This window comes from Boleophthalmus pectinirostris, unplaced genomic scaffold (genome assembly GCF_026225935.1).
Source record: "Boleophthalmus pectinirostris isolate CB_2022bp ecotype Guang Dong unplaced genomic scaffold, ASM2622593v1 HiC_scaffold_14, whole genome shotgun sequence".
Classification (NCBI taxonomy): domain Eukaryota; kingdom Metazoa; phylum Chordata; class Actinopteri; order Gobiiformes; family Gobiidae; genus Boleophthalmus; species Boleophthalmus pectinirostris.
The window spans coordinates 13,360,160-13,374,434 of record NW_026571047.1 but is presented as its reverse complement, the minus strand read 5'-3'; the positions used below and the strand labels follow the sequence as shown (position 1 = coordinate 13,374,434).

Here is a 14,275-nt window from a genome sequence, read left to right as displayed (position 1 = left end):
GAATAACACAGGGCTGCCTTTATTTTCCCAACTGACCGCTCTCCTTTTGGCTTTCTTTTGCTAATCCATTCAAAGACGGAGCAAGTTTACGCACACCGGGGAAAATGCAAACCAGGTGCAAAAAAGCCTTAAAAACCGACAAAAGAATTGCCAAGAAAGTAGGCCGCGTTTTTATATTTTTTACTCATTTTCCTCCGGAGACGCCATTTTTGAAGGCGGCTGGCCGCTGTCCGTCCTCCCTCTCCCCCTTTCTGTCTCACCGCAGAGACTCACACACTGTCTGCGCTGACCTCCATTCACCGGCCCTCAGTTTGAACCAGCCCAGCACGCCTATCCACATTTTAACCTTATTGTTTGTCTAAAAGCACTCATACACGGCCATTTACGCAAAAACGGCCAGATGCAGCTGCAGTGTCCATGTGCGGTTGGCACAGATGGAGCATTATATAGGCTACGCATAGGCTATACATTATATTTGGTAGTAATTGTTATAATTGGTTGTAACTGGAATATTGTAATTGTTAAATCAGCAATAATAATTCAAGCCTGAAACTATAATTAAAAGTAGCCTACAATTACACAATATATTGAAGTATCTCAAAACCTAAGGAGGCCCTACTCCATGGATCTACGTCCTATCAATGTCCCAAGAATATCTAAAGCATTCCCCTTTAGGTTTTCTGTATTCCCTCGCTGGGTTGAATTTTGAAATTGGAATTTCCTGTAGTATATTTTGACACCAGCAGATGGCACAGTGTCATGATAATTATTAAAATCAGATTGTTGAGGACAGCAGTATGTGAAATGCCTACTTTTGTTATAGTCTGTTTTTAATTGTCTATGGAGGCATTATCATTTTCACATTCTGCCTTGTAGCCTGCACAAATGATTAGGCCTATTCCAAACAATGACCTGTGCTTAATTATTCATCTAATGATGTCTAATTGGATGTTTAAAAATTGTAGGTAAGGACACCCCCTAGTGGTGAAATTTAATACTGGAAATGGGACACAAACTTTTCTTCACATTTATTACATTTACAAGTTACATTTGTTATTATTGTATTTAGCTTACAAATGTTTTTACAAAATTCTAAAATTTGAATAGCATTTACTTGATTTAGTCAATTTAAAGGTGACTATGGGAGATTCACTGTTTTTGAGAGAAATAATGAAAACTGTCAAATGTAGATTTTTCTTAATACTGAAAAAATATTTCACTGTATTATTTTTTGTAAGAGAAGACCTTGACATTTATTTAGTTCTGCTTCATGTGGCTATAGACACTCGGTAATTACTCCGATATTAAACATAAATCAGATAAAAAATGTATTTCTGACCTGCTGTCCAACTAAGTTTAAACATTCTAAAATATGGTGATGTCATATGATCACAACCAAACAATGTTTAGACCACTGCAAACATTTACTTAAGCTTGGATTTCCCCAGTTAGTGTCTTCAGGAAAATACACTCTGCCAACTCTCCTGTGGAGGGCATTTAAGGTGTCATTACAGGCTTTTGTAATGTAAAAGGTTCACTGGGAGACCCTGCATAATCACACAATAAAAACAAAGAAATAACTAAGCAAGTGTAGTTTATCAACATAAGTGCAATGGAGTAATCACAAAATGACCAAAGACCCAGCAAGGAGTAGGACAAAGGAGCAATTTTACATTTCATCTGAATGCTTTTAAACTTTGACGCCTATCATTCGTGGTCAGGTCTCGCCCTCCCTCACTCTTTCACTGTGCTGGTCGGTCTGAGCACTGCAACATAAAGCTTTTGCACCTCCAGAAACTCCAGCTCTTCTGCCAAAATGCCAGACTCAGTGGAAGGTGTGCCAGCATCATGCCAGGTCATTAAGGAGAATGTTGACAAATGGTGAGTCGAACAAAAGTTCATCTATAGATCACATCATTCTTCACAGCTGTCATTATATTTTAGCAAAAGTATACTTTGTATTAGCTCCTGAACATATGAGTGATGTAAATGTAAAAAGTTGTCATCTTATCAACAATTCTTCTTTACATGTCCATACTGTAAACACCATGTGACAAAATAATCCCACAAATATGTGTTCATATATAGCTCTGTGTTTTTAAATAGTAACATGTGAGTCACACCATGGCTCATGTTACGTGCTTGCAGCAAGCAGTATATTTGGTATATGTGCACATTATGTGCACATGGAGATTATAGATGGATCTGCAATAGATTTTCCCAACATCACTAAAAGCCACCACAATTCTGAGTGCATTGTAATCCTTCCGGCATGTCACAAAGACAATATTTTGATTTGAAGTCTACTGTCACAAAGTATGTCGCACTGATAGACTGTTGCTTTCCAGTGTCACAGAGAAGGGAGAGGTGCCTTGTAAAGACCTCATAGATGCTTTCCAGGCCTGTATCAAAACCCTGTCTGAAGGATCATGATATAAATCAGACAGTGTAAGTAGCCTATATTATAACTAATGACATTTATATTTTGTGTTGATATTACACTAGCTGATGACAGCATATTTGTGCTATAATGTAGGTTATGTAGTATTCCTATTCAACATTCATATTGTTCTATTAATAGCCTGCTTATGTTTTTGTTTTATTTCACAGATCCTCAATTACCCAGTTTTGCATTTGGTATTTGGTTAATGTATTTTTTCCAGGCTGTGTAAATTATAAGGTTTTATATTAAATTTTAAAAATGCCTTTTCTTCTAGCCTATTTGAACCTCTAGGTATCACAATGTTTTCCACCAATAGATTGTCGGCCTGTGTCTTCAACCTAGACAGGTTTGCAGAGGACACTCTTAATGGAGTTAAGGAAAGCTTGTTAATCTTTGCCTAATCTGTGCATTAGCCTATTGGTCACTTTCAGCCTGCAATGAGGAGGACAAGTGCAAACCATCAGCTACAAGCAAATCTTTTGAAAGGGTTTACAACAGAAATAAATCAACATTTATTAACATGCATGTACAGTTTATTTGCACCCTTCATTGTCCCATAGCTTGCCTGTTTGTTTGGATGAAGGATCTTAAATCTGTTCAATTCTATTTCTGTGCATGAATATAGTCTTTCTGGCTGAAAGCAAATCAACCAGCTTGGAACAGATAAATACAGACTTTGGGGAATTATCCACCCACAACACAATTGAAACTCAGACCTCAGAGGCTTTAAGATACTTTACAGATTGCAATTTACATCCACTAGTATCCATACTTAATTTTGCCATCTGCCACTCTCGAGTCTCGACATATTGCCATGCCTACATTTACTCAATGCAATGATGGTTTTGCGAGAATTTGCAGGATTTCTGCATTCTCATTTATTACAACAGATCCACACCATAAACAAACAGACTAAGGTTAGGCAAATTACTTGTCTGTCTTTAGCGACTGAGATTTGAACTAACCTGTAGCCTAAATGTCTCACGCTTTAATTATAATTAAGGCAACGAATTCATGGGTCTACTAGCCGGAGGTTTATTAACCGGACTCCCGTGACCGTGAAAGGCCGAGGGCGAGGCAGTTCTGCCCTGCTGCTCTCATTCCCTCCGGCCATATCTCCGGCCATATTTACACATGCCTGCGCCTGTAGGGATGGATCCCCCTGAGGGAGGTGTAGCAGACGCACATGCAATGGCACATGAGCCCCAGAGTGCGGCCAGTGGAGGTGAATGCAGAGATAGGCGTATTTTGAGAACCACAGCCAGGAGGAAGCGGGCGAGGGCGGGGGAGGGAGGCGAGAGGATGGAGAGGGACCCGGATGCTGATGCGAGAGAGGCGAAGGAAGAGCGGAGAGAAAATATCGATTTACGGCAAAGATTCAGAAGGGGAGCGTCATGCAGCGGGCCTTGACACTGCGTGAACTCAAATAATTACAAAGGACCAAAAGAGTTTGAGAGCGGCCCGCCATATCTGTGGATATTTGCGTTTTGTACCTGTGTGTGGAGCGGTGATGGGGAGGACACTCCAGAGGAGAGCGCAGAAGATGCTGTGATCCGCTACTTGAGGGAGAGACGGGGAGAGTCAGGGAGGGGGGGCGCTAGGCTACGCTAAAGATGCTTGTTTGGCAAAGAATAAGCAGTTCAACTCCAAATAATGTGACAATGTGGCGACAGGGCTTCAAAACGTATCGTTGGTCGATGTCCAGAAACTTGTGGAATTGTGAATTATTTTGACAGGCGGTGTTGGCCAAGGCGTCGAAGCTAAAGCTAGCCTCACAGTTCTAGGTGAGCTGAGGCTAATATAGCATGTTTTAAACCTAAAATACGACGCTGTTAAACTGTTTAACTAACGCATTTACGTTTATGTCATTCAAAGGGAAATCATTCTCGCTCCAAATGTGAATAAAGGCTTGTTTGGTGGCATTGTGATGTCATTAGGCCTATGTAAATATGTGGTAGGTAGGCATAAGATAAACAAGCTTCTAGACCTTAATCAATCTTACTCGTTTTGTTAAATTGTTAATAAATTACTTGTTCGACATTTAGAGCAGTGTTTCAGAATGTTTATTAGCTAAGTTTAGGCCTCATGTAGGAACTCAGTAATACACTCGATCAACCAGTATGTAAAAAGAGAATGTCAGAGTTGTAGTGTCAATGAAATTATTTGTGGTATAGCTTAAACTTCACAGCAATTTTCTGGCCCTCCATGATCAAATTTGCATTTGCAATAGCTACAGTGCTGTATCAGTCCTGGTAGTCGTCCAACAGCATCCTTTTAAGCATTATGAGTAAGGAACTGTCACTAAGTCAGTCTGCTCAATATGTTGGGCCCTATCGTCTTGAGAAAACACTGGGAAAGGGGCAGACAGGTAAGGGTTTTGTGTTTTGTTCCTTTAACCTTTAATTTATTACAATTACAGATGTCATATGAAACAAGTGCATTTCTTTTTAGGCCTGGTCAAGCTGGGGGTCCACTGTATTACGGGTCAAAAAGTAGCCATTAAAATAGTCAACAGAGAAAAACTCTCAGAGTCGGTACTTATGAAGGTATGAAGCAACTTGTCATTTTCAACAATAATAACACTATAATTATGTTAAGTCTGTGGGATTCTTCTTCACTTTGCTGCTTGATAACAACCCTAATTTCTCTGCTTTGCATCTTGCTTCTGTCTTCTTCTTTGATTAGGTGGAGAGAGAGATTGCCATTCTAAAACTGATTGAGCATCCGCATGTGTTAAAGCTGCATGATGTCTATGAAAATAACAAATATCTGTGAGTTCCTTTTCTTTTCATAACAATGTTACATCCTGCTCTTGCATTTTTTTAATCACTTCTTACTGCCTCAAACTGTACACATACATCAGGATTGTAATACCCGATTTTGGTTGTCAACAGGGTACATACTAAAAAAATCTTTTGTATTTATAGGTACTTGGTATTGGAGCATGTGTCTGGTGGAGAGTTGTTTGACTATCTGGTTAAAAAGGGCAGGCTGACTCCAAAAGAGGCCCGGAAGTTCTTCAGGCAGATCATTTCTGCTTTGGATTTTTGCCACAGTCACTCCATTTGGTTGGTTTTATAAAGATACAAAAAACATGATACTCTTTATTCTATGTTATAGTATTTTTTATTATATGTGTCCAGTCACAGAGATTTAAAGCCTGAAAACCTGCTCTTAGATGAGAAAAACAATATCAGGATTGCAGACTTTGGCATGGCGTCCCTACAGGTGGGAGACAGTCTGCTAGAAACCAGTTGTGGGTGAGTTGCATAAAATCATAAAGAATTATTTTGTTATTGTGGTGGACATAATTTCTTCCTTGAATATGAATACACTTCTTGTTTTCCTTTCAGATCACCTCATTATGCCTGCCCTGAAGTTATACGGGTAACCTGTCATTTTGAAATATTTAAATATTGTAGTGTTAATGTAGTTGTAATATAAATCCTCAGCTGTTACAAATGAACATTGTATGGTATAAAATTACTGTCCTCTTTATCTATAACACAATTTATATTGGTTGTTAACTGTTTCATAGGGTGAAAAATACGATGGTCGAAGAGCAGATGTGTGGAGCTGCGGAGTTATCCTTTTTGCTCTTCTAGTGGTAAGACACCCATTCATTAATCAATAATGCAGTGCATTTAATTTGACTTTCACTTTTGCAGGGCGCTTTGCCGTTTGACCATGACAATTTACGTCAACTGCTGGAGAAAGTGAAGAGTGGGGTGTTCCATATGCCACACTTTATTCCACCAGACTGTCAGTCTCTGCTCAAGGGCATGATCGAGGTCAACCCGGAAAAAAGGCTCACGGTAGGACTCTCCTGTGTTTTGTGTCGGTACAGGATACAAAGATCTTGGAGATTGATTTTATTTAAAATTTACTTGATGAAGATGCATCAGTTCACTAGAATCAAATAGAATACAACTTTATTTGTCTGTTGCATGATAAACAGAACATGGCTTATTCAGGCAAACATACACTATAACCACATGTTCAAGTTAAAGAGTGCTACTTGATACTAGTAGTGGGGATTAATCATTTCTTATAGATTATATCTTAAATAAATTGTTCAGGATTCAAAATTAATTTTTGTAATATTTGTAATATTTACAGCTTGAATGCATTCAAAAGCACCCTTGGTATCAGTAAGTATGATTTTGTTGTAATTGTTTTAATTATAAATACATTTTTATTACATGGTACATTGTACTCCCCATGCATTTGCACAGGGGTAGCCGTAGTGAGCCATGTCCTGAGCAGCCCCCTCCCAGACGAGTGTGTGTAAGACGAATCCTGTCCCTGACTGAGCTGGACCCAGATGTGTTGGACAGTATGCACTCACTGGGATGCTTCAGGGATAGAGTCAAGCTCACCCGGGACCTGCAATGTGAAGAGTAAGTCATTCAGTGTCTCATTCTTTACACAAACCCTTATGTTTTACTTAAACCTAGATTTATTCAGTACTAAATGACACTTTATATTATCTGCAGTAATTTGATTCAGAGAACCTTTACTTGTTGCACAGTGTGGGAAATTGTCAGTATTCATGTGTAAAGAGTGTTTGTTTATATGTACTTTCAGAGAAAACCAGGAGAAACTTATTTACTACCTACTGCTGGACAGAAAGGAGCGCTACCCTAGTTATGAGGATGAGGATTTGCCCCCACGCAATGACATAGGTCAGTCTGTAGGGGACAGGAGGAATACATAAATCATGTAAAGAGGGAGGTAAATAAAATTAATATTATTTGAATTTTCATTTTATTTATTTATTGCATTAAGCAAAATGCTTCATTTCAAATAATCTGTATAGCTGAATCTATTTTTAAGTTAATATTTGGTAAACTTCAAACTTTCAAAACAGATCCCAGAGGATAGGACATCTATGAGCCAGAAGTGGACACTTTGCCTTTGTAGGTTATGCTCCATCATCATATGACAGATCGTACAGTGAAAAAACATGGTAATACATAAGAAAGTTACAAAGTAGAAAATAAACTCAAAGTGGCAAAGTGATGAAAGGAAACTGTGGGGGTATATCATCTTATAGTTTCATGTCTCCATGGGTTGTACAAAAATACCTGCACATGTTAATGTGAAGTTGGTGTGCTGATGACTCTCAGCAGATCCCCCACGGAAGCGTGTTGACTCTCCGATGTTGACACGCCATGGGCGCTGTCGCCCTGAAAGGAAAAGTCTGGAGGTCCTGAGTGTGACTGAACAGGGGTCTCCCACCCCTCCTCGCAGGGCTTTAGATACAGCTGCTCACAGCCAGAGGTACTGTATACACTATATGCACAGATCATGCAGATTTAGGACACTATTTGTTTCCTTTTCACATTCTTTAGGTCTCGTTCAGTCAGTGGAGCATCGACTGGTCTCTCCTCAAGTCCTCTGAGCAGCCCTCGGGTAAGGCCTCCACCTGCCATTTAAAACTACGTGTACTGTGTATTTTATTTGTCTTGTATATGTTTTGTTTTACCGCATGGTAAATACCCTTATGTATTTATTTCTTATGCTATGAATATAAATCTGTATTTGCTAGTACTGTGCAGTATACACATCCTCTAACTATATTACTGTACGTGAAATAATTCATATAACATATTCAACATAATTCACCATCACTTTATCACAATCACAGCCACTGTCCTGTTTCACTTCATGTAAACATCTCTGCTTCCACTCAAATGACACACACAAATGTTACACACTTTGCACTCTTTTCATGGAGCATGATATTCATTTCCATCCTTCTCTTTCTTTCCCCATCTTCTATTTCCTCTTTTACTTTTCATTTCTTCAATCACCCCACCCTCCAAACCCATCCCAGTCCTATCAGAGCCCTGTGTTCACTTTCAGCCAATCAGATGTCACTTCAGCCTCTACCACCCCTCATAAAAAGGAGGCCAAACAGGGGAGCACCACCACTCCACGTCTGGCACGCGCTCATGAAAAGCCTAAACCTCCACAGACTCCAAAGACACAAACCTTACCCACCAAAGGACCCACTGAGCGCCCACATCTGCAGGCCATCAAATCCCTGCCACTCCACAACCCATCCTCACCCTCCCCGTCTCCCCTCCTCTCACCCATTCCTCGCTTCTTCTTCCCGTCGTCCTCTGTCCTAAAGTCTGTGACAAAGAGCTTCTACCCAAACTGTACCCACTCTGTGCCGCAGGTGACGCCTCAGGGCTCGCCACTACCCACACCGCTGGGCACCCCTGTCCATCACCCTCACCACCCTTCCTCCACCCCGCCCTCCTCTTCCTCGTCCTCATCCTCTTCGCGGGCCGACGGAGGGGGAGGCGTGGGTTCACTGTCACTCACCCCTCCCTCCAGTCCTGGGGGAGGGAGCGGCATGGCGGCGAGTAGCTCAGCCCACTGGAGAACCCGCCTTAACTCCTTTAAGAACAACCTGCTCGGGTCTCCACGCTTTCATCGCCGCAAATTGCAAGGTGAGTACACAACATATTACAAAATAACAAATGTTGTCTCAATCAGGTTATATGTCATGCAAATTTTCATATGGTGTTTTTGATGACTATAGCACATCCTATATAATCAATATCATTTTATTTGTTCTCAAGGGACAATTTATGCACATTGAGAAGCAAAATATAATAATAATAGGAAACCTTAAACAAAATTTGCATTGCAGCTCAATCTCATTAAATCCAGTGTTAGCCAGTCCCTTCATTTTGTTCATGTCCAGAAGGGTTTTTAATGATCCAACCACAGCCGCTACTTTGTAGCATGTGTCTCCCTTTTACCTGAAATAAGTATTAGTCTGGTGCTTTAGTTGTTGATTCTATAAAAATCAACACTGTTTCTCAGTCCTTTATGGATATTTTTTCTCCTTTTTTATGTGTAAGCAGCCATGTTTGTTTTTGACTCAAATAGAGCATGCTCTGATTGGTCAGTCCACCTGTCAATCATGCCCTCTGAAATCAGGGAGAAAGGATACAGCGCCATATCTACTCATCTTTGTAAAGTTTTGTCAAAGGGTGCTTTTCTGGCTGGCCAGACTATTATAAGCAGCCGTAACTACTGTACAAGTACTAAGTATTACAATATTTAAGTTATGAGGTAAGCCACAGGTTGCTGTGTTATCAACACCATGTATTTCAGACATTTGTGTCTTGGGCCTTTTAGACTGTGTACATCAATATAGATAGTTATAGAGTTTTTTGAATTTTATATATATATATATATATATATATATATATATATATATATATATATATATATATATATATAGTGTGTGTGTATATGAAATCAAACAGAATAACAAAGATACTCCTTGTGTTGTAGTTCCAACATCGGAGGACATGTCCAGTTTAACGCCAGAATCAAGCCCAGAGTAAGTTATCACATTTTGAGAGTTTTGCTTATTTAATATCTGTTGCATAATTTTAATTACACCCACAATTGCAGACTGGCTAAGAAGTCCTGGTTTGGGAATTTCATTGGCTTGGAAAAAGAGGAGCAGATCTTTGTGGTGATCCGAGATAAACCCTTGAGCTCTGTCAAAGCCGACATAGTCCATGCCTTTCTGTCTGTAAGTATTTCATATTTTCTGTCTCTCACGTCTGTTATTATCTTCTGCACTGGTTTGAAAAGGCATGGCTTACTGGCATAGCTGCAGGGGTGGACCCAATATTATGCTCACTTCATATTTGCCATCATTTCAGTTTTTTCTCTGTATTTGTGCTTTTCTGGCTTGCTGCACGTTTGAATCACACGGCTCACTCTCTCTCTCCTCTCCTCACCCTCCACCCTTTGTCTCCCCACACTCACGTCAAACCCCGTACCTCTCCTGCCTCGTAAGTCTGTTGGTCTCTCTGCTTCTCTGTCTCCCCACCGCGCAGATCCCGTCCCTCAGCCACAGCGTCCTCTCACAGACCAGCTTCAGAGCCGAGTACAAGTCCTCCGCCGGCCCCTCCGTCTTCCAGAAGCCCGTCAAGTTCCAGGTGGACATCGCGTTCTCCGAGAGCGAGAGAGAACGCGGGGACAGGGAGAGCAGGAGGGAGACGGGGATCTACAGCGTGACATTCACCCTCATATCAGGCAAATCAATATGAAACATGTTTAAGAAATTGTGATTATTCACAGTCATATCAGCAAAATCATAAAACAGATATTTAAGCAGAACTAAGTTTTAAACATTTTTGTCCCTGTAATGGTTAAATATGTATCTTCAGGGTGTTTGAAGTGTCTATCATCTCCACCTGTTGTCTCCAGGTGGAAAATGAGCCTTATAATATGCCCGAAATGACCCAAAGAGAGTTCTCCTGGGAAACCCTGGCTCTTTTTTAAATATTTGGCAACATTATATTTTTTTATGTGATTATATTGCTCTATTTCAATAAAAAGAGAAAAAAGAATGCTTTTGAGTCTCATCCCTCACACTCTCATAATGGAGCTGCAGGGGGAACTCTATTGCTGAAAGTAGCTTAGTTCTGCTTAAAAAAATGTGCAGAATTATTAATTATTATTAATCTTCTTATCATGCAAATCTGTATTACATTCTTAGTAAATATCAGCCAAATAAGACATGGTGCATGTTTTTTTTCAATATTCACAATAATTATATAATTAATTATTCAATAAACTCTGACCTAAACTCTTTCACTCTGTTTACTGAAGGTCCGAGTCGCAGGTTCAGACGAGTGGTGGAAACGATTCAAGCTCAACTTCTCAGCTCCCATGATCAACCATTGATGCAAGCCCTATGTGGTAATAGCCGCTCTACTCAGCTTTGTAATGCATGTTTTTTCTTGCCCTGGTTTGAGCCAGGTTTATTTCTGAAGTAGACTTGGTTTGACCGTGTTCCTGGTCTATTTCAGAATCAGTTCTGAGTTTTCTAAGTCTAGTCCCAATTTTGATGGATGTGGCGTGTGTAAACGTGGCGTGTATGTAAGTGTAAACCTCACCCTTTGCTCTTTGTGGACTACTTGAACCATTTTTATTACTTTAACATAAAGTTGTAAAGTACAGTGTACAGTGTTGTACCGTGCTCTGTTCAATTACTGGCACTAGGAAATATGAGCAAAGAAGAATGTGTCTCTTTAACTCAAAATATTAACAATAATTCACTGACTAAAAGGAAAACAAACAGTTAACACGATATACTTTTTATATTTCTATGTGCATAACATTTATTCCATCCATCCATTTTCTTCCACTTATCCGGGACTGGGTCGTGGGAGCAGCAGGTTAAAGCAGAGACTCCTAGACTTCATACACCCAGAACACTTCCTTCAGCTCCTTCTGGGAGACCCTGAGGCCAGCCAAGAGACATAGTCCATCCAGCGTGTCCCGTGTCTTCCCCAGGGCCTCCTTCCGGTGGGACAAGCCTGGAATACCTCCCCAGGGAGGCATCCAAGAGGCATCCAGAATAGATGCCCAAGCCACCTCAGCTGGCTCGTCTTGATGTGGAGGAGCAGTAGCTCTACTCTGAGCTCCTCCCATGTACCTGAGCTCCTCAACCTATCTCTAAGGGAGCACCCAGCCACCCTGTGAAGGATACTAATTTTGGCCGCTTGCATCCACAATCTTGCCCTTTTGGTCATTACCCAAAGCTCATGACCATAGGTCATCAAATGTATTCATACAAACAAAATATAATGTATGACTTATTTTCCTGTTTTCTGCTGTTGATCCCTTCCCAGATGAGAAGAACGGCCGGCCCCATGGGACCCCCACCCGCCAAAATTCCAGGCGCTCCGAGGGTGGGGGCGACCGGTGTGACTGGGGAGACCGTGCAGATGGCAGTGGAATCGGAGGCAGTGGAGGAGTCCTACAGCGGAGAGGCTCAGCCAAAGAGAGGACCCGACTGCTATCCTCAAATGGAACCCAGTCCCAGCCCTAAGGAATTGGACCAACGGATGTCTGGACCTCGGTAGAAAGAAGACCTATAACCTCTACTTTGTGTCCCTTCCACTCATCAGTAACTCCTATCCTTCCTTAAATAAGCTATAGAAAGTGCTTGTCTATAGCAAGGACGGAGCCATTTTCACAGTGCGCTTTTTTCCAATTCTTGGAATCACCAAAATTCCAGAAACAGTGTAGTCATCACTGTATTCAGTAATTACTCTCAAATAAACAGTTTAATAACATAAAGTCAGCTTCATAGATCACCTAGCAATTCTGAAGTGCAAATGTGCATGCCAGTTAACAAACCAGCCTGCTAATAGTCACACTTCTAAAGTATTTGATGCCAAAAAGAATTAAGAGTTCAACAAATTTACATCAAAAGAACAATTACCCTGCTGCAATCAGAAACAATAAGCGGACCATGTGGAGATAATCCATGAGTGGTCCTAGGTGTAGGAATAGACCTTTTCCAATAGTTCTCTCTTGTCAAAGTAACCTCTGTGAATGTTTATTTATTTATTCATTTTTTTGTATTTATTTATTTATCATGATGAAGATGTCTACAACAAAATCTCCAGCGTTGTAAAAAGGGACTTTTGTTTTTGATTTCATCAAAAACAACTTGAAGCAATGCTTCCATTTTAAAGTGGACCCTTCTTATTCTGAAGATTAAATATTTTTTATTTGAACAAGTATATTGACAGTTATGACATGGAAGATTACACTATTTGTGAATAGTGGTTTGTGACCAGAAAGATGAAGGAAAAATCTTTCTCATCATACTTTACTGCTAAAAGAGAAGAAAAGGAATCACATACAAAACCTTTCTCCCAACATCCATCTGACGAAATGTTCAGTCTCAGACTAAGACTTGCATTGTTCCTTGTGTATGAGACTCTCCAAGGATTGAATCTCCTAAGTCCTCCTCATCACCTACAAGCCAAGTAGCCCCCCCATCACAGACAGCCCACTCATCTCGCTCCAGAGCCGCATTGTACTTAAAGTTAAAACAACCTGAACCTGTTTTCATGCCATTGTCTGTCTGACTTGTTCATCACCAGTCTTCCATGCAGCACAATTATGCAAGAAGAGTACCCAAGGATTACAGAGAGATGCACAGTGCTACAGCTCACTTTCGTGTTTAGTTTTCATTCATATATTATTTCAAGTTACTCCCTGAAGCCACCATAATTGTACTGTTTGTCATTTGACATATCTAAAACACCATTCCCTTCGTCATTTGACATATCTAAAAACACAATTCCCTTCGTCATTTGACATCTCTAAAAACACAATTCCCTTCGTCATTTGACATCTCTAAAAACACAATTCCTTTTGTCATTTGACATACCTAAAAACACCATTCCCTTATAACCTTTGGAAAATGTGTCTCTTTAGATCATCATATTGGTGTTTTCTGTTAAGTTCTTATATTGGAATTTTATCTTTTGACATGGGGTTGAAGACTTGGAGAATACGGATTAATTGTGACATTTTTCACAGCAACAAAAGACCCAAAATATAAGGCAGTTTGTATGCTTAATTTCATTCCCCATTCTCATCCTCACTATTTCTGTATCCATTTTGAGTACAGGAGAACATTTTTGGACTTTTGTCGCACTTATTACCACTTTATAATTAATCTATTCACAGTCATTAGTTTCACAATTTCACTTTCATTAACCCAACTCTGGCTAAGATTGTAAACTATTCTCCATTCATAAGGGTCAGTAGAATAAGGTGTTTAAAAAGAAATGTCTGTAATATATATAAATATATATAATTTAAATATAAAAAGTGCACTATAACTATTGCCTGTGATAAAAATTAAAATTATGATTGAATTGATGATGAAATAAAGAGAGAACCACCTTATGAATCGAATTTATTGTGAGTGATTTCTTTAGCTGACTATGCTGCTTTTTATTGTCAAGAAAATGACTCTGG

The 14,275-nt window shown here is 39.9% G+C and overlaps 1 protein-coding gene across 1 annotated transcript; it reads left to right on the top strand.

Annotated features, from left to right (window-relative positions):
* Window positions 1-7: 7 nt before the first annotated feature.
* Window positions 8-14,207, top strand: LOC110159720 (serine/threonine-protein kinase BRSK2-like). The gene is made up of 22 exons (XM_055150238.1): window positions 8-115; window positions 1,722-1,881; window positions 2,349-2,448; window positions 2,611-4,811; window positions 4,895-4,989; window positions 5,129-5,214; window positions 5,371-5,511; window positions 5,587-5,703; window positions 5,797-5,830; window positions 5,982-6,050; window positions 6,112-6,258; window positions 6,563-6,594; window positions 6,679-6,843; window positions 7,031-7,128; window positions 7,573-7,726; window positions 7,798-7,858; window positions 8,631-8,907; window positions 9,764-9,812; window positions 9,887-10,010; window positions 10,321-10,519; window positions 11,099-11,188; window positions 12,124-14,207. Exons 4-22 carry the CDS (start codon window positions 4,727-4,729, stop codon window positions 12,321-12,323), a joined length of 2,223 nt encoding a protein of 740 aa, XP_055006213.1. The 5' UTR covers window positions 8-115; window positions 1,722-1,881; window positions 2,349-2,448; window positions 2,611-4,726; the 3' UTR covers window positions 12,324-14,207.
* Window positions 14,208-14,275: the final 68 nt, after the last annotated feature.